At 46.0% G+C, this 20,000-nt stretch overlaps 1 protein-coding gene across 3 annotated transcripts in view; it reads left to right on the forward strand.

The window, feature by feature from the left end:
* LOC125041490 overlaps nt 1-20,000 on the forward strand; it is a 387,992-nt gene that overhangs the window by 139,894 nt on the left and 228,098 nt on the right. For 2 of the 3 annotated variants that reach the window (XM_047636498.1, XM_047636496.1), the window contains exon 3: nt 6,122-6,163. The exons of the other annotated variant lie outside the window; for it this stretch is intronic. In XM_047636498.1, the coding sequence (XP_047492454.1) occupies nt 6,122-6,163 (42 nt within the window). The remainder of the gene's footprint in view (nt 1-6,121; nt 6,164-20,000) is intronic. 3 annotated transcript variants of the gene reach the window in all.

Here is a 20,000-nt window from a genome sequence, read left to right on the forward strand (position 1 = left end):
CGTATTGGGTGGGGGAGGGGTTGGGGATGGTGGTGGAGGGGGGAGGTGTGAGGAAGGGGGAGGCGGTTTCTTTGTGAGTGTATTTTATGTGTGTTAGTTGCATGATTGTTTATGTACTTTTGTGTTCATTTAGTTTTCAAAAAGGGAAATTAAACAATCCACGAAGAAGGAAAGGAAGAGAGAAAAAGACGTACGTCGAGAAGAAACAAATAAGATAGACATAGTTTTAAGAAAGGAGAAAAATGAAGCAACACAAGAAGAAAGACGCGAAAAAAGACAGAAACGGAGACCACAAACGGAAAAGGGAAATAGGGGGAAAAAAAATAATGCCGAAAAAATACTAGAAATATAAAAAAAAGAGAAAGTGAAGCAACGTAAGAGAATGAGAAGGGAGATAGCAGGGCAGGACAGGGGTAGCAGTCACACCAGCCAAGAATAGGTAGCGATAGTAGTTGTCAGGGTGAAGGGTAGTGTTAGGGTATAAGGGGCAGGGGTGTTTAGGTGTAAGGAAAAGAAGGGGGTCAGGGTGTAAGGGAAGGAGAGTTTAAGGTGTAGAGAAACGAGGGAGTTAGGGCGCAAAGGAAGTAGGTGTTGAGTTATAATTGAGAGTAGGGTGTAAGGTGTAGGGATAAGATGAAGGGGGGTGTTAGGGTGTAGGAGAAAGGAGTTGATAGGGTGCAAGGGAAGGGGTAGTAGGGTGTAAGAGCAGAGGGGGGTCGAGACAGCTGCAAGACGTGACTCCGCACACTAGGAAAATAGGTGCGGGGGGGGGGGGGGTCAGGGGGAGTTGACGGGAGGAGGGAGCGAAAGGAGGGAATCGAGGAAAGGAGGGAAGGGGAGTTGAAGACGGAGTTGATGGGAGGAGGGAGTGGAGGGACACTTGACAAGAGGAGACAAGTAACAGCAAAGAGGTGCATGTCTATTCAACTTGAACTCGATAGCATTAATGGACTCGCCTCCGTTCCTATCTCGATGGATTTATTTTCGACTCGGCTCCTTTGTGGGTTCGTCTGGGGCCAGCTCGGGCAAAGGCTGCGATAGGCTGCGGAAGGAGGGCCAGGGGCTAGGGCAAGGAGCTAGGGGCAAAGGCTGAAGCTAGGGATGAGGTTAGGACCAGGGGTCAGGCGATGTGGCTAGGGGCTGGAGCTATTGGCTAGGGATAGGGACATGGGTTAGTGCAGGGCTAGGAATGAGGCTAAAGGCTAGGGCTATGGGCTGGAGCTAGGGAATAGGGCTTCCCCCCCCCCCCGCCACACGCATCCCGGTGCCACGAAGAGGAAGCTCGTCATTTGTCAAACGGACTCCTTCAAGGAGAGGGGAGGGAGAAAAACACTTATTCTCCCTCTCTCCCTCGCCCTTCCTTCCCTCTCCAACAACAGCGTGTATATCATAATTACAGGCCTGCGAGATCATTAGCACGTTTGTGTGTAAATGTACCATAGGCCTATTTTCACTCTGCGAACCGTCTGTTGTTTCTTCTGTCACGTGACGAAAGTGTAATCCGCGGGCGCCGACGACGTCACCGATCACGCACGGAACATCTGTAAACCTAGTCATCACGCATAGGCCGCCGCCCATTTAATTCAATAGGGCTTGCGTCCCCGGGCCCTCGAAGCGTCGCGAGGCCAAGGGAGTGTGAGAGCGACGAGCCACCGTATGGGTAAACGGGATTGCCGATGTCGCGCGGCCATTAATCCCCTTGTCGGGCGATTCCGCTGGGGGTTATTTATGGCGCGGCGCCGCTTCGTTCGAGGAGCGGCGGCCGAGGGGTTGGAGATGGGCGGTGGGCGGCGGGCGAGCGGTTGGAGATGGGCGGTGGGCGGCGGGAGAGGGGTTGGGGATGGGCGGTGGGCGGCGGGAGAGGGGTTGGGGATGGGCGGCGGGCGAGCGGTTGGAGATGGGCGGTGGGCGGCGGGAGAGGGGTTGGGGAAGGGCGGCGGGCGAGCGGTTGGAGATGGGCGGTGGGCGGCGGGAGAGGGGTTGGGGATGGGCGGTGGGCGGCGGGAGAGGGGTTGGGGAAGGGCGGCGGACGACCGGTTGGAGATGGACGGTGGGCGGCGGCCGAGGGGTTGGAGATGGGCGGTGGGCGGCGGGAGAGGGGTTGGGGATGGGCGGCGTGCGAGCGGTTGGAGATGGGCGGTGGGCGGCGGGAGAGGGGTTGGGGAAGGGCGGCGGGCGAGCGGTTGGAGATGGGCGGTGGGCGGCGGGAGAGGGGTTGGGGAAGGGCGGCGGGCGAGCGGTTGGAGATGGGCGGTGGGCGGCGGGAGAGGGGTTGGGGATCGGACGGTGGGCGAGCGGTTGGAGATGGGCGGTGGGCGGCGGGAGAGGGGTTGGGGATGGACGGCGGGCGAGCGGTTGGAGATGGGCGGTGGGCGGCGGGAGAGGGGTTGGGGATGGACGGCGGGCGAGCGGTTGGAGATGGGCGGTGGGCGGCGGGCGTCGGATAGGCGGCGGGCGGCTGGTGGGCGCTGGCGAGGATTATGTGTTGACAGAAGGACCCGCCAACCGCTCTTGATAGAGTTTAGCTGAAAAAAAGGTTTCTTCTCTCTTGCGTTTTTCTCGTTTCCCCTTCCTTTCTCTTTATCGTAGTTTTCTACTATTACCTTTCTATTCTGTTCACTTTTTCTCTCGCTCAGGCGGGCACAAAGAGGGCAAAGGAATTTCAGTTCAAAGCATCTCCTCTCCCTCCTCGAACTTCTTTGTGTTCTTATCTGTATCTATATTCTCTCTCCTTAGCTATCCACCTCTCTCTCTCTCGCTCTCTCTCTCTCTCACTCTCTCTCTCTCTCTCTCTCTCTCTCTCTCTCTCTCTCTCTCTCTCTCTCTCTCTCTCTCTCTCTCTCTCTCTCTTTCTCTCTCTTTCTTTATCTCTCTCTCTCTCTCTCTCTCTCTCTCTCTCTCTCTCTCTCTCTCTCTCTCTCTCTCTCTCTCTCTCTCTCTCTCTCTCTCTCTCTCTCTCTCTCTCTCTCTCTCTCTCTCTCTTTCTCTCTCTTTCTTTATCTCTCTCTCTCTCTCTCTCTCTCTCTCTCTCTCTCTCTCTCTCTCTCTCTCTCTCTCTCTCTCTCTCTCTCTCTTTCTCTCTCTCTCTTTCTCTCTCCTGCAATCTCCCTTTGTGAATACGCGTACTTGTTTCTCTCTGTTTACGTCTCCATCTATCCACCTGTTAAATCGATCGATCTGTCTCCATATCTATCCACCCATCTATGTCCGCCTATCTATCGATCTCTTTTCCTTTTGGATTTGAGTGTCGAAATATTATCAGAATTCTTCTCTTTGTTTTGATCCAGACATATTTCTGTATAAATGGGAATACAGTCACGTATTTAGAAGTGAATCAGCATGATCAAAGGACCGGCGATTACTCCATACAACATAGTTTAAAGTGATTTAATCCTCCTTACAGGATCGAAAGCGATTAAGTACTCTCTTATTTATAGAAACAGACACACATCATCTATTCATTAGAAAGAGAGTGCTAATGCTCCGCCCAAATTATATTTGATGACTGCCATTAGTCCGGACTCGCTGTCATAGAGATAACGGATGTGTGATTTAGAAAGTTTATCACTTACCGGTGCAGGAACGCGACTGAATTAAATAAGTAGAGGGAGACGGGGGTGATCAGGGGTAGGGGGGAAGAGAAGAGGAAGAGAGAGAGAGAAACATAAAGAGATGAAAATCGAGTTCGATAATGATAAAAAAGGAGATCGAGGTGGTATGCAAAGAAAGCATTTTTCCTCACCGATGCATAGGAATGACTGACATCAAAGAAAAAAAAGAGAAAAAAGCCAACCAAATATATCCATTGTTGGCCGTTTTTACGCACACTTCAACCGCATCGAGTACAACAATGCAATCTGCAGGGACATGACGTGGATGGCCATAGAGCATTAGCCACGGCAAGGCCACTCGGTGATCTCGCTGTCCCCCTTTGCATACGTAAGCCTCGAGAAAGGACAATAATGCGGAATCTTACAGTATTGAGATGTCCTTGGAGTCTGCCCCTCTCGCGGCTGAGGAACTATAGAAGGATCTTTATCAAGGGCGGAGCATGTGGCGGACGCCCTCGCCATGCTTCCTGGGCTGAGGGTCGGCGTCGGGGGGTTGTTCGGGTGTTTTACTCCCTAAAATGGGGCGTGTTTTGTCCTTTTCCCTCTCTGGATTTCGGCTTTTCATTTCATGTTTTTTTTCTCTCTCTTGCTTTAGATTCCACTCAGTTTTCTTGTAATTTCTTTCTGTCCCTCTTCTTACGTCCTCACCTGTTCGTCCTCTCTTCGCCCTTTCCCACCCCTTCGCCCAACCAACCCCACCCCCTACCTATGTCTCTTTCCCCTCCCGTTGCTCCCTCCCCTTCCCTCCCCTCCTCCGCCCCCTCCCGCCCCGACCCAAGAGCGCGGGGCACCGGCATGTCACGCAAGCGGGCGCAGGGGCCATAACTCACCGCAATCACAATGTAGATCACGGGTCACCCGCGGCGCCTCCTCGGCTCTACGCCCACTCCGAGGTGACCCCGTCCACCCGCCCACGCAAACCCTCTTACTTTTCATCTTTTCCCACTGCCCGCCGAGCCGCCCACGCCCACCCGAACTCCCTCCCGCCCACTTCTCAAAGCCGGTTCGCGCTGCACGACGCCGCCTTCGCAGGCCGGGATTCGTGCGCGGGTCACTTGTCCTTTCGTCCTGATCTTCTCGGTCAACCATTTTATCCCCCGACCCTAAGAGGATTTCAGAGGCGGTGGACACGATGCTCCAGCAAGCAGCTGTAAATTTGCACTTTTCCTCTCTTCCTTCCTGTATCCTCCGCTTCTTCTACTCCTCCCACTTTTCCCTCCTCCCCTTTCTCTTTCTCGGCCCCCTTCTATTTCCTTTTCCCCTCTCCTTCCTCTTTCCCATCTCTCCCCTTCTCAATTTCTTTAGCGTCCTCCCGTCCCCTCCTTCTCCCCCTTTCTCTCCTTCTCCCCTTCTGCACCTTGTTTCTCCCTTCTCTTCCCTCTTTATCTTCTCCTCCCTCCTTCCTCCCCAACTTCCCCCTTCCCTCCTACCGTGCGCAGGTTGCCGGGCCCCCCGCCGGCGCCCCCACCCACCAAGCACCAACCACCCACGCCACCCACGGGGGGCGCCCGACCACCCAGGTGAACAAAGAAGGTGTTCGCGCAAGGAAGAGGTCCTGCAAGAGAGGGTCGTGCGGGAGATAAAGCCAGGATCCACTCCTTCTGATCTTAAAGCGAAGGAGAACTGAAGGGGCGGGGGGAGGGGGAAGGACGGGCAAAGGGGAAGGAGGGGGGGAGGGGGAAGGACGGGGAAAGGGGGAGGGTGGCGTGTAAATCAATGTGATTAAGCGCTTAATTAAAGGGTGACTTTTATGTTCACATTTGTCTCTGTTGAAGGTGATTGCGTGCGGTTTGTCTGTCTGTCTCTATCTCTCACTTCTTTTTTTGTCTTCTGAAGTCAGTTAAGGAGTCTTAACTGATACTCATTAAGCGGGCGGGCAAAGAGCGCCCTTTTGAAGCTTCTTTTTGATGTCGGATTATGTGTAAGAAAAAAAGAAAATGGAAAAGGTGAAAAGAAAAATAAACATCAGTAAGACCATATTTTTATTTTAGTGTTAAGCTTCTTGGGTAAATAGGAAAACCAGATCTTTACGAACTGTATAGATATGCATGTATATGTATGTGTATATATCTATGCATACATATTCTTGTAATTATGTATATATGTAGAATTGGTTTAACAACTTTCTTATTCTGTAGTTTTTATTACATATACGATCATAATAAACTTTTGCAGGATCTTCTCTCTTGCCAACTGTCTCACTTTCATTTAATACATCTAATGTAGGTAATCTTAGGAATTTGAATTAAATCTCTCTCTCTCTCTCTCTCTCTCTCTCTCTCTCTCTCTCTCTCTCTCTCTCTCTCTCTCTCTCTCTCTCTCTCTCTCTCTCTCTCTCTCTCTCTCTCTCTCTTTCCAATATCTGTCTTTCTCTCTCACTTCCCCTTTCTTCCTCTTTATCTCTCTTCCTTGTTAAAAAATAAAGTAGTGGGTAGTTATGGGTACTTGACAATGGCATCGGTTGAGGTCCTTAACTAACACAGTTCCTCTATGTCTTCCTTCTGTTGCAGATCATCCCGGGCACGCCCAATCGCCCTCGCGCCCACACCATGGTACGGCACCGACTCTTTCTCTCACTAATAGCATGTTTGACCTCCACTTGTTGCACCTAATTGCATGACTTTCCTCCCTGCAAGGGGCGGCAATCAGCCCGCCTCTCTGCCTTTATTCTATTTCGTGGGGGGATGAGCTTGCGGGGTTGTGTATGTTATGTGTTTATATAAACTTTTATATAGATATACATGCATATATACATACATACATACTTACATGCATACATACATACATACATACATACATACATACATACATACATACATACATACATACATACATACATACATACATACATACATACGTACATACATACATACATACATACATACATACATACATACATACATACATACATACATACATACATACATACATACGTACATACATACATACATACATACATACATACATACATACATACACACATACATACATACATACATACCTACATACATACATACATACATACATACATACATACATACATACATACATACATACATACATACATACATACATACATACATACATACACACACACAGCTTATCCTGATTACATTGTCAGTGGTTCTTAAACCCGTAAGAGACGGATTGTTTCAGTCCAAGAGATGCATTTTGAGCCTCGCATGCCGCCCACACATAAACAATGGGACTGGTTCATGAGGAGATTCATTAGTGCTGAGATATTAATATGAAGGCTTCCATTGAGTGAGATAAAGGACTCAGTTGTGGCTTTGCGAACGCCAAACAATAAGTTCAAGAACCACTGTATTTTATATATATATATATATATATATATATATATATATATATATATATATATATTGTGTGTATGTGTGTATGTATGTATGTATATAAAATACTGCATGTTATACGTTCTGTGGATGTGATGGGTGACCACGTGGCTTAAATTGATTTAAAAAATGTTCGCGGTTTTAAAAATGCATGACATTGTTCAATGTTTATAATTTGTCCGAATACTTTGTTTTACATTACCAGTCGGGTTAAATTAAATCTGACTTTTATTATTTATCTGTCATGTTTTCAGGAGAGTATATTGCCAGTAAATCCACTGGAAATAACATCAACTCACATAAAATACAAATTTTATCACTTGGTCAGTTAACAGCTGTTCTGCAAATGACATTCATTGGCTGACTATTTCCCGCGGGCAGTGTCACGGCCAATGCGCTCTTGATGACGCCAGCCAGCGTAATTTCGATAAAATATCACATTCAATTTGAGGCGTCAGTCATAATTACCGTTTATATTACTGTTACGATGACACTGATGTGAACAGTTGATTGCACTGCATCAGAGGGGCATGTGTGCCGGAGTTGTTTCCCTGCCACAGAAGGATATGGAGACGATCTCTGGATTTCGTTTTAGCGCGTCGAGGAGTCGAGTGTCTGCCTCACGCTCCTGTTGTGAGAAAGGTAGGTTGTTTGGTCGGAGGTGTGGAGGTGGAAAATCATTCAGGTTTAATCTGTGCTTGTTTTTTGGTTGTGTTGGTTCCCTTTTTGTTAAATCGTTGCAGTTGGTGATTTTTTTGTTGTCTATAACATGCAATTACAGCACGTAATTTTTTTCTAATATTTATGTATTTATTTATATGTTATATTTGCTTCTCTTTGTTTTTTTTTTTTTTTTTTTTCTTAGGCGAGAGTGTAATCGCCCTAGATGCGTGTGTTTTATAGACGCAATCGTGAGCTGACTTCCTCTTTGGGGAAGATAAGAAGAACGATTTCGACGCACCAACGCGGTTATTTATAGCACTTGCGGTAAAGTCCCTCAAGCACGGCGTGTCCGGTTGCGCTCGCTCTCCGCACTTTGTGATTGCAGTGTACTGTACCCTGTGTGACCAGCGGTCGGCCTGTCGCCAAGCAGAGGCGTCACGGTCACGCTCGCGTCTCCCGCGGGGCTGCTCGTGAGTGGACTGGCCAAGGGACTATATAAGTATAGACCTTGTACCGGCCGCTGCGTAATTGCATTGCTTGACTGTGACACGTCGCTTCACACAACAAGAGAAAAAGGGAAAATGAACACTGACTTAAACTGTTCTAATAACTGCAGCTTCCTCACACGCGCCGCCCGATTTATGGGCGGGAGCGAATCAAAAACCCTCTCGGCCCGTGAAATCCAGCGCCGTCGCCCTGGCAGGGCGCTGTAGCAGGTCGCTCATCGCGTGTCGCTGATTATGGCGACCGTTCTGGCTCCGAATTATGAATAACGTGAAAGCAAATGAATATCTTTTTCCCACCTTTGTCGTTGCAGGGTGAGTAACGGTTCCATTTAATGAAACGTCGAGGTAACTTAATGAGTGCGAGATGATCAGTCTCTGCTTGACGTGTGACGTAACTGTTTTTTTAGATAAGACGTAGAATCGCGCAAAAATTCAGACATCGGAAGGAAGTGCCCGACCGTAATCGAAAAGGACACGCAGCGACAACTTAAGTATTATATATCTAAAAAATACATAGCTAAATGGATAAGTAAAACAATAAACACATAATCGATGACACATGCTATCTGGAAAATATTCTTTCGAACACTCACCCCGTCGCAGAGACAGGGATGAACCAGTTTCACGAGTTCGCTTTGAGGAAAAGACACGATCTTTCTTGCGGGAGGTAATGAAGATGCTCCAGGAGAGAACCTCTGGCACTAATTAGAGGGTATAATTACCTTATAGAATGTGGCTCGGCATGCGTTGTGGGGGTTATTTACCGGGGTCACTGGCACTGAGAAGGAGAGAGAGAGAGAGAGAGAGAGAGAGAGAGAGAGAGAGAGAGAGAGAGAGAGAGAGAGAGAGAGAGAGAGAGAGAGAGAGAGAGAGAGAGAAATATATCATTCGATAGAACAAGAGGATTTAAAAAAAAAAAAGAGAAAATGGGAAAAAGTCTTGAACAATATTAAGATGAATGGCCCATAAAGTATCACGCTCAGAGAAAGCTTTAGACAGAGGACGATGGATAAAGGCTGGAACAAGGGCGGCGAGAGAATGAGCTGGAACAAATATGGGCGTGGACGAGGGAATAGAGATAAGGAAGAGGCATCGGGGTGAAAAGCTTAGTGGCGGAGGATAAGCAATGGCCAGCAGGGAATGAAATGCCTTTTAAAGGGGATATTTAAAAAGTCTTTGGTGTGTCTATGGCTTGGGTGCGTGTGTCAGTGTGGATCTTTTTGTGTATTCATACGTCTGCGTGTGTGTGTGTGTGTGTGTGTGTGTGTGTGTGTGTGTGTGTGTGTGTGTGTGTGTGTGTGTGTGTGTGTGTGTGTGGGCGCGTGCGTATCCGCATGCGTGTGGGCGCCGCAGAAGAAGAATCCAGAGTCCCGGGGCGAGGTGTTGGTCGGCTTAGTGGTGTCACGGGGGTGATTGAGTGGTGACAAGCGAGGGGGTGTTGGCAGGGCGGCGACGAAGGCAGGCCCGGACCTCCATTGTTTACCTCGTGCTGCGATGATGCTCAACACGGGTATGGGAGTCGACGCTCACTCACCGGGGATTTATGGCTCACGCGGACGCCGTCGCTCCGGCCGCTTTGGTTTTCGTTTAGTGGGGCGCCATGTGGAGGACCTGGTAGAGGGAGGGTTAGGTTTCGATGTGTGAAATTTGAAAGGGGAAATTTGATGTGATGTAGGAGTGTAAACATTTAAGAGATAAATGAGTGAGAGAGGGGGGGAAGAGAGAGAGAGACAGAGAGCGAGAGGGAGAGAGAGAGAGAGAGAGAGAGAGAGAGAGAGAGAGAGAGAGAGAGAGAGAGAGAGAGAGAGAGAGAGAGAGAGAGAGAGAGAGAGAGAGAAACAGTCAGACATATAGACAGACAGACAGAGACAGAGACTAATACGGATACAGAAACAGAGACACGCACACAACCACAGAGAAAAAAAGGACATAAATAATGACCCCCATGCCACACGAGACGCAGAAGAGACAGCGGTCGCGAGGGAAGCGGCCTCCAGCGCAGGGAAATGAGCGCGCGTTGACGCCGCGCCCGACAAATAACGGCGTGCAATGGCGGGTCAGCCAACGGTGCTTCTAAGGACGGATATATTGCAGATTGCAGCTTGATTACTCCGAGATTGTAAACTGATTGGGTGTTGCAGCGGGACGTTGTTTTCCTGCAGCGTTAATTCCTGTTTTTTGTGCTATGCGTGAAGGCATTTTTTGTCGATGGAATTTCTAGCCATTACTTTTAATCATTATTATTATTGATGTTGTTGCTGTTGTTATTGTTATCATTAATAATCCTGTTGTTATTGTTATCATTAATAATCCTGTTATTATTATTATAGTTATTATTATTATTGTTGTTGTTGTTGTTGTTGTTGTTGTTATTATTAGTGTTGTTACTGTCGTCGTCCTCCTCCTCCTCCTCCTCCTCCTCCTCCTCCTCCTCCTCCTCCTCCTCCTCCTCCTCCACCTCCTCCACCTCCTCCTTCTCCTCCTCCTCCACCTCTTCCTTCTCCTCCTCCTCCTCCACCTCCTCCTCCTCCTTCTCCTCCTCATCATCATCACCATCACCATCACCATTATCATCATTCCCATCACCATTATTATCATCATCGTGTCAGCCCGTTCTCTTCCGGAGGTGGCATCATTTTATAAGAACAGGATTTGGGCGTGGAGATACCTTGCTAGAGCAGCGTTGAAGTTTCCACGAGGGAGAACCACGGACCGCGCAAAATGATGTGAATTTTGTAGATCTGACAGAAATGGAAGAAGTATTTTTTTTACTTTTTTTTTTTATTTTGTTTTATTTTGTTGCAGTTACTGTCGGTGTGTCTGTCTGTTTGTCTATTTTATTTTCTCTCTCTCTCTCTCTCTCTCTCTCTCTCTCTCTCTCTCTCTCTCTCTCTCTCTCTCTCTCTCTCTCTCTCTCTCTCTCTCTCTCTCTCTCTCTCTCTCCCTCCCTCTCTTCCTCTCCCTCTCTTCCTCTCTTCCTCTCTTCCTCTATCTCTCTCCTCTCTCTCTCTCTCTCTCTCTCTCTCTCTCTCTCTCTCTCTCAATCTATCTATCTATCTATCTCTATCTATCTCTATCTCTATCTCTATCTCTATCTCTATCTCTATCTCTATCTCTCTCTCTCTCTCTCTCTCTCTCTCTCTCTCTCTCTCTCTCTCTCTCTCTCTCTCTCTCTCTCTCTCTCTCTCTCTCTCTCTCTCTCTCTCTCTCTCTCTCTCTCTCTCTGCGGATGTATTTATAGTTTCTACTGTCTTTCTGCTAGGCTGAGTGAAGAATGACGCAGTGCCTTTATACTGTTTTACTTTCAATGTGTTACTTTATGTCTGTAATCATTTTCTCCGTTAGATTTTTTGTTATCATCTTGCTATTGATATTTTTGTCGTTAGCCGTATGGTTTAGCTATTGTTTTTGCTCTTGTATGTTTTATTATTTTTATCCCTTGGTCATTATGGAGAGCAATTTTTATATAATTGTTTGATAATTCATTATTATCACTTAACAATACCCACTTTTACCCATTCTGCCACCGATGCTAGTAGTCATGCCGCTTATATTACCCGTTGATTAAATTATGTATTTATTGATGACTTTTCGCTCCGCACTTTCTACGAACACAAAGCAGCGCGCCTCCCATACACCCGTGGCCCCCTTCTTCGCCCAATCATAGTGTACCCTGAAGGCCTTCCATCATCGTTTTCTTTGCCGCTTTCTAGAATACGGTTCGGCTTTTGGATGTGAACGAAAGCGCTTCTAGGAACTTTTTTCTTCTTTTTTTTCCGAACTGTTTTGAGAATGTTGTTTATTTTTTCGTGAAGGAGGGTTTATTTTAGCGTTTATTATTGGTCGATGTACTGATTAGTGTTTGTTTGTTAATAACGGGTTGTATTTGGTGTAATGGGAGTTAGCGGCGAATTTTGGTCGGTGTTATTAATGGTGCTGAGTGAGCGATGGTGCGTGTGCGAAGCAGGGGTGATAGATGAATTTTAGAAGAGAGAGAGAGAGAGAGAGAGAGAGAGAGAGAGAGAGAGAGAGAGAGAGAGAGAGAGAGAGAGAGAGAGAGAGAGAGAGAGAGAGAGAGAGAGAGAATGAAAGATGGAGAGAGAGAAAGTAAGAAAGATAGATAGAAAGAAAGAAAGGAAGGAAGAAAGGAAAGAAGGAAGGAAGGAAGGAAGAAGAAAGAAAGAAAGAAAGAAAGAGGAAGGAATGCGAGCGAGGAGGAGGCACATGGGAAGGAGGGAGGAAGCGGAGGAGGAGGAGGAGGAGGGCGGGCCGGCGGTGTGTGTGTCCGGGACGGGCCTCTACCCCTTCATGTGTTATTCATGAAATTTCTCTGCATGCAATTATGAGTGAGAGACATCTATTGCGGCTTTAAGTTATTGTCTCCGCCACATTGTTTAGAGGCGTAGTAACGGGGGGGACGCGACCGTAAAACGCAGCTAAAACTCGAGTTTATAGTCCTCTAGCCCGGCGGAAAGGGGCTGAGGAAGAGGAGGGGGGGGGGGGGTTGCGTGGGCGCCGGGGACTCTCACGCCCGCGACTCAGCCGTGCCAGGGCGCCGATGACCAGCAGGTGATCCTCAAGGGAGGAGGATCGGCAAGGCACTGGGGCGCACGCGGGGATCCTACGTCATGCAGACACGTGGGAACATGCATGGGGGAGGTGGGGCTGGCATTGGCTCGGGATTGTCATGTATGGCCATGATGAGAACTGCTAACTGCCATTCGTGACGTTTCTTTTATTATTGATATTTTCTTTATTATTAACACTTTTTTCATCGTTATGGAGATTATTGTTGTTGTTATTATTATTATTATTATTATTATTATTATTATTATTATTATTATCATTATCATTATCTTTTTTATTATTATCATTATTATTATTATTATTATTATTATTATTATCATTATTATTATTATTATTACTATTACTATTAATATTATTGTTGGAATTGTCGTTGTTGTTATTGCTATTACCATTGTTACTTTTATTATCAAAATCATCATCATAATTGATTTAGTTATTATTATTATCATTATTTTGCCATTATTGTTGATATTGTTATCATCATCATCATCATCATTATATTATTGTCATTATTATTATTGTTATTATTATTATTATTATTATTATTATTATTATTATTATTTGTTATTATTATTATTATTATTATTATTATTATTATTACTATTATTATAATGATTGTTATTATTATCATCATTACTCTTACTTATATATTATTATTACCATTATACTTCTATTATTAGTGTTTCCCCATCACAAGGCTTCTCATCCCCACTTCTCATCCCCCACGAGGCGGCGACGAAGGCGAGGTCGGCGAAGCTTATCGAATACCCACGAGTCATGGCGGCCAGAACGCTGACGACCGAAATGTTATTCATTTGGGGTTTGTGTGTGTCGGTGTGGATGGGTGAGCAGGAGGGCGCTGGTGAAGGTGTGTGTGTGTGTCTGTGTGTGTGTGTGTGTGTGTGTGTGTGTGTGTGTGTGTGTGTGTGGGAGGTGTGGGTATGTTTGTGTGTGTGTGTGTGTGTGTGTGTGTGTGTGTGTGTGTGTGTGTGTGTATGTGTGTGTGTGTGTGGGAGGTGTGGGTGTGTTTGTGTCTGTTTGTGTGTGTTTTTGTGTGGGTAGGGTGGGGGTTGTTTGTATGTTTGTTTGTGTGTGTGTGTGTGTGTGTGTGTGTGTGTGTGTGTGTGTGTGTGTGTATGTGTGTGTGTCTGGGAGGTGTGGGTGTGTTTGTGTCTGTTTGTGTGTGTTTTTGTGTGGGTAGGGTGGGGGTTGTTTGTATGTTTGTTTGTGTGTGTGTGTGTGTATGTGGGAGGTGTGGATGTGTTTGTGTCTGTGTGTGTTTTTGTGTGGTTGGGGTGGGGGTTGTTTGTATGTTAGTGTGTGTGTGTGTGCGTGCGTGCGTGTGTGCGTGCGTGCGTATTTGTATGTGTGTGTATGCATGTGTGTAAGTCCGTGTGTGAGGAAAAGAGAGCAGGAGAGAAGAGAAGAGAGAGCGAGGGAGAAAACAATCAACCAAAACGAGATTTAAGGAAGGGCAAACATTTCCAGCCAGCTCTTCCGTTCTCATAATTTATAGATCCTGAATGGCGAGCGAGCAGCCCCGACCCAGGCTTCCCTTACACATTTCTTAGCTACTTACCAGATACATTGTTTATTAAAAGGATCACTGAACATAAATCCTGGAGACTTGCCATTAACTTATCATTACTTCTATTGTCATATCTGAGTAATGTTCATTATGGGAGCTAATGAATGGGAAGGAATTCTTTCATAAGGTTGCATAACGTTGCGATTGAATGTGGGATTCTGATGGAGATTTTTAATCGAAGATGTTAAATATTCATATCTCTCTCCTCTTTGATAGACTCTTTCATCTACTGGGTCATCCCCTGAATTTTTTTTACTTTCCTCTCCTCTACTTCATTCTCCTTGCTTTAATGACCTCATCGATATATCTATTTTCCTTCCTACTTGTTTTCCCTTCCTTTTCTTTCTCCTTTATTGATGTTCCTTTCTCCCCCCCCCCCCCCTAATACATTTACTTTCCCTCCCATAGCTTCCTACCTACCTACTTCTCTCCTTCTTCCTCCTTCCTCCCATCTCTTTCTACTTCTCTCCTCCTTCCTCCCCTCCTTCCTCGCCTCCTTCCTCCCTCCTTCCTCCCCGACGCAAACTTTCTATTTCCTGGGCGATAAATCCTTCGCTCTGGAAGGATTCGCACGCATAATTTTTGTATTATTCAGCTACTCATCACTTGCTCATTAATATCTGCTCACCTTACGCCCTCTCGGTAAACATCGTTGCGGCGCGAACGTCAACTGCGCATGCGCGGGAGTTATGCTGGAGCATCTACGAATGTGTGTGTGTGTGTGTGTGTGTGTGTGTGTGTGTGTGTGTGTGTGTGTGTGTGTGTGTGTGTGTGTGTGTGTGTGTGTGTGTGTATGTGTGTGTATGTGTATGTATGTGTGTAGGTGTGTGTGTGTGAGTGTAGGTGTGTGTGTGTGTGTGTGTGTGTGTGTGTGTGTGTGTGTGTGTGTGTGTGTGTGTGTGTGTGTGTGTGTGTGTGTGTGTGTGTTACTGCAACAACAATTTACTTTTGGTTCTGGGGCTGTAATGGCGTGATAAAAGTCTCTCTCTCTCTCTCTCTCTCTCTCTCTCTCTCTCTCTCTCTCTCTCTCTCTCTCTCTCTCTCTCTCTCTCTCTCTCTCTCTCTCTCTCTCTCTCTCTCTCTCTCTCTCTCTCTCTCTCTTTCTCTCTCTCTCTCCCTCCCTCTCTCTTTCTCTCCCTCTCTTTTTCTCTCTTTTATCTCTCTCTTTCTCTCTCTCTCTCTCTCTCTCTCTCTCTATATATATATATATATATATATACTTTTTTCTCTCTTTCTATCTTTCTCTCATTCTCTCTTTCTCTCTTCCTCTCTCTTTTTCTCTTTCTCTCTTTTTCTCTTTCTCTCTTTTTCTCTTTCTCTCTTTTTCTCTTTCTCTCTTTTTCTCTTTCTCTCTTTTTCTCTTTCTCTCTTTTTCTCTTTCTCTCTTTTTCTCTTTCTCTCTTTCTCTCTTTTTCTCTTTCTCTCTTTTTCTCTTTCTCTCTTTTTCTCTTTCTCTCTTTTTCTCTTTCTCTCTTTCTCTCTTTCTCTCTTTCTCTCTTTCTCTCTTTCTCTCTTCTCTCTCTCTCTCTCTCTCTCTCTCTCTCTCTCTCTCTCTCTCTCTCTCTCTCTCTCTCTCTCTCTCTCTCTCTCTCTCTCTCTCTCTCTCTCTCTCTCTCTCTCTCTCTCTCTCTCTCTCTCTCTCTCTCTCTCTCTCTCTCCATCTCCTTCTCCCTCTCCCTCTCCCTCTTCCTCTCCCTCTCGCACCCCTTTCCCCCTCCCTCTCCCTTCCCCTCTTCCAGTCTCTTCCTATCAGCTCGGACGATGAACGGGGTTGTTCATTTGTGTTCTGTTTAATTGTTAGGCACGTGATTTACGTCCAGGAAGTTTTTTTTTTTAATCGTTTCCTTTAAGTTTTTGCCTATCGAACTCTTTTTTTTTTCAATTTTATTATGGATGAAAAGACGGTGCTTATACACTGGATCCTATAGTGCACCCTGTGAATGTTGTATGTCTAAAAAACAGAATAAAAGAATGATCAGCCTCTCATAAAACCAAGCAAGTGCGATGTTTTTGGTTAGAAATATGTTCGTTGAAGGTCGTTAGTGGGTCTAATTGTTCCATTAGGACCAATATGCAAATATTTTCAAACCTCTGGTACACTTGGCGTAAAATCCTTGTGCTCTGTGTGCGTGTGTGTGGAGGGGGAGGTGGGAGGGGGGTTACGGAAAGGCTTGAGTGGGGTCCTCGTCTGTTGGGAATCTCTTTCCTTCTTATTGTTTCCGTTCTCTCTTTGTTTTTGTTTCTGCCTCTGTTCCTCTTTTGTCTGTCTGTCTGTCTCCCCATCTCTCTTTCTCCCTTACTTATGAATTCCCCCCCCCCCTCTCTCTCTCTCTTTCTCGTTTTCTCTCTTTCTCCCACTATCCAGTCCCTTTCTCCATCCCCTTCGTTCTCCCTTTTCTTCCCTGCCTCCCCCTCCCTCTTGTCTCGAGAGAGCGTTAACACTGTTTCTCTTATCATTAGCCGAGGGTTCCTGCTGCCGGAGCTGATTATGTATATTATATTCAGACCGACGTTATCTCGGCCCGGGATCTTTTTTGTGATTAAAGGGCCTGGCGAACAAAGGAAAACGCGCCGGGAAGGACCGGAGGAGAGCGGGGTGGGAGGCGTCGCTTGCTCTGTGCCTCCTATAGGGTGTCTTGCGAGGCGGAGGAGCTGCTGATTAATTTTCTTGGCTGCGTGTGTGGTTTATGTGGGTGTCTTTGGGTTTACTCTTGTTTACTCTTTGTGCGTATATTTAACTGTCTGTACTTGTGTGGGTGGGTGGATAGGTGTGTGCATGCGTGCGTGTGTGTGTGTGCGCTTCCGTGCCTGTGTGTCGTGTATCTGCTTTAAATATGCAGGCAGTAACACACGCCAAAGCTGAACTCATGAGATGTATTCTACACTACATCTCGCTGCGTAATAATGCTGTTTAGGTCCCGCGCGTGTGTCGTGCTCGGAGTGCATCGCGCGGGCGTGCAGGCGCGGCGGCGGCGGCGTCCCGGAGCGAGGGCCATCAATAATGTTGCAGCGACGTGCGAGGCTCCCACGCCTGATGGCCGCCCTTGGTGGCAATCAAAGCTACCCTGATGAACAATGAGGAAACACGTGGAAGATCTACGGCGCTCGGGCCTGTAGTTCACTCGGAGTGACTCGGAGTTACACTTCCGCCCCGTGGTAATGGCGACACCCAGGTGACACTCAAGGGGTCGCGGTGTCACTCTGGGTTTCCAAGTGGAGCTCGCCGGAGCCCCCAGGTGATACTCGTTCACCCCGTCGAGTACTTTATGACGTCTGGTAACCCACTCGCCTCAAACACTAATCACGGAGAACAAGATTTTTTAGTGAAATCATTATCCTGAGGACTACGGGATCAGGAGAGCGCTGGATTGAAGACGGTGATGGATAAGATTTCTCTCAGAGGGTGAAAGATAACAGGCAGTTGAGGCTGTTGCTGTCAGCTAGGGGATATTAGTGGCGTGTTTTAAGGCAGAGGGGTATGCGCGGGGCACGGCGGGGCATTTCCGAATGCCAACTTAGCCCTTCGCTGCGGTATTTTTCGCACGAAACATTCCCATGGTTGTGCTTCGTCTGAGAGAGAAAGATAAAGAGAGAGAGAGAGAGAGAGAGAGAGAGAGAGAGAGAGAGAGAGAGAGAGAGAGAGAGAGAGAGAGAGAGAGAGAGAGAGAGAGAGAGAGAGAGAGAGAGAGGAGAGAGAGAGAGAGAGGATTGAGCATATGGAAAACAGAAAAGCAGGAGAAAATGTAGACTGTATAGGTAAGCAGAGAGATGGGTGATAGATAGATACGTAGATATCTGTCTATCTATCCGTGAATAGCTAAACAACCAGCTAGATAGATACATAAATAGGTTCACAGATAAATACTTCAAGAAAGAGAGAGCGGTTTCGGGCAGGTAGATAGCAGGCAGACTTTCAGTCCCGGCAGCAAGAAGAAAGCCTAATGGGTAACACACGCAACGACGAGAGATATTGGTAATCTCATTGTCTAGTCGATTCTGATGAGGCGACATTAATCAAAGACAAGCTCGCTGTGAGAAGCCCTAAATGAGAGCAGTGTGCAACTGTTGATTTGCAATTTCGCAATGGTGATCCCCCCTTATTGTGTAACCTAGCTTTGTATCACTGTCAGTTGCATTTATTCTGTCGTGGAAAAGAATGCTGGGGTTAGCATGTGCTATATATTTGTATGATAGACTTTGGATACGATCTCTCTCTTTCTACCGATTCTGTATCTGTCTGTTGATGTGTTTATCTATCGACATATAAAACGGGAGGGCTGTTTTTGGCTCCTGTTCGAAATAGTTTGATTGATACACTCTATGTTGGGCTAAAGTCATGATGAGATCCTTATTTATTTAATTATCTCTCTCTATCTCTCTATCTATCTATCTGTCTATCTATCTATCTATCTATGCTTATTTCTCATTCTCTCCCTTACCCTCTCCCCCCGTCGCATCCATAGATCCCGTGATTCGCGCCGGCGGATCGACATGAACAAATGTTTCCCGAATGCCTAATTGTCGGTCTTTCAGTAGGCCTGTACTTAGCGTCGCCATGGGTAGGGAAACTTGAATTATGTAACCACTCCCTGTCAGTTCTTCAAGACGTCGCCATGACCTGGGCCAACAATGAAGGGTCGGGCCAGTCATCGTTCTTATTGACAGGTATCAATAGTTGCGGCCAAGAAGGGGGAGGAGGGTGGGTAGGAAGCAGGACAGGGGAGTGGGAGGGGAAGAGGAAGAATTTTTTTGAGCACCCGTCCCCCCCTTTCCTTCAAAAGCAATTCTGGGTAGGATAAATTGCGATTGTGTTTTTTTTTTTTTTTTCAGTGAAGGATATGCTGGAATTATTATTTTATTTTTCTAACTTCATTTTAGTTTCATGCTTGCTCTTCATTTTATTGTGATATAACTTGTTGCACCATATAAGTAATATTATTAATACTGCTAGTTTAACTGTTGGAAGCTGCTCTTAATAATACTTGAATTAAAAACTTGTATCATAATGTACTTTTTATGCTGTTCACTTTATCTACATACGTAGATAAAAAGAAGCCGTAAAAAAGCTTTTCAGAGCATGACAAATATTTAATTTATATAAAAAGAAGACACAGCTATACATGTGTATATATACATACATATGCACACACATATTCATATTTTAACAAATACACACACGACACATGTTTATATGTGCTCGTAGAGACACAACTTTAGTTTAGTCATCCCCCCCGACAGCGAGGATCGTTTTCTTCGTCGCAAGTTATTCCGATAGAAAACGAAAACTTTTAAGGACTAACAAAGATATCTTGGTAAATGCAATATTAATCCTAGTTTATTTTATTAATAGAGGTATTTTGTACTTGCCATCACCCATTTAATTTTTTTTTACATTTTAAATATTTTTTTCACCTGATTTTTAAATATAGATAGTTTAGTGATAATATCGGAATAATGACGCTAATTGACACTAACTTTTACTTATGCAGTGAACCCTTCAGGCTTTAGAAGTAGGGAATAAGGCATAAAAAATGGAATATAAAGTCAAAATGGTAGGGAGGTCGCAGATAATTCAATGAAATATCGTTCAACAGTTAATTGTTGTCAGTAATAAATTTCGTATAATATAACCCTTTGTCTTCGCAATTGCCCAGATATTTATCATGGCGGCGTCTCTCCCAAGGGCGCCTCCGTC

Source organism: Penaeus chinensis, chromosome 30 (genome assembly GCF_019202785.1).
Source record: "Penaeus chinensis breed Huanghai No. 1 chromosome 30, ASM1920278v2, whole genome shotgun sequence".
In the NCBI taxonomy this organism is placed as follows: Eukaryota; Metazoa; Arthropoda; class Malacostraca; order Decapoda; family Penaeidae; genus Penaeus; species Penaeus chinensis.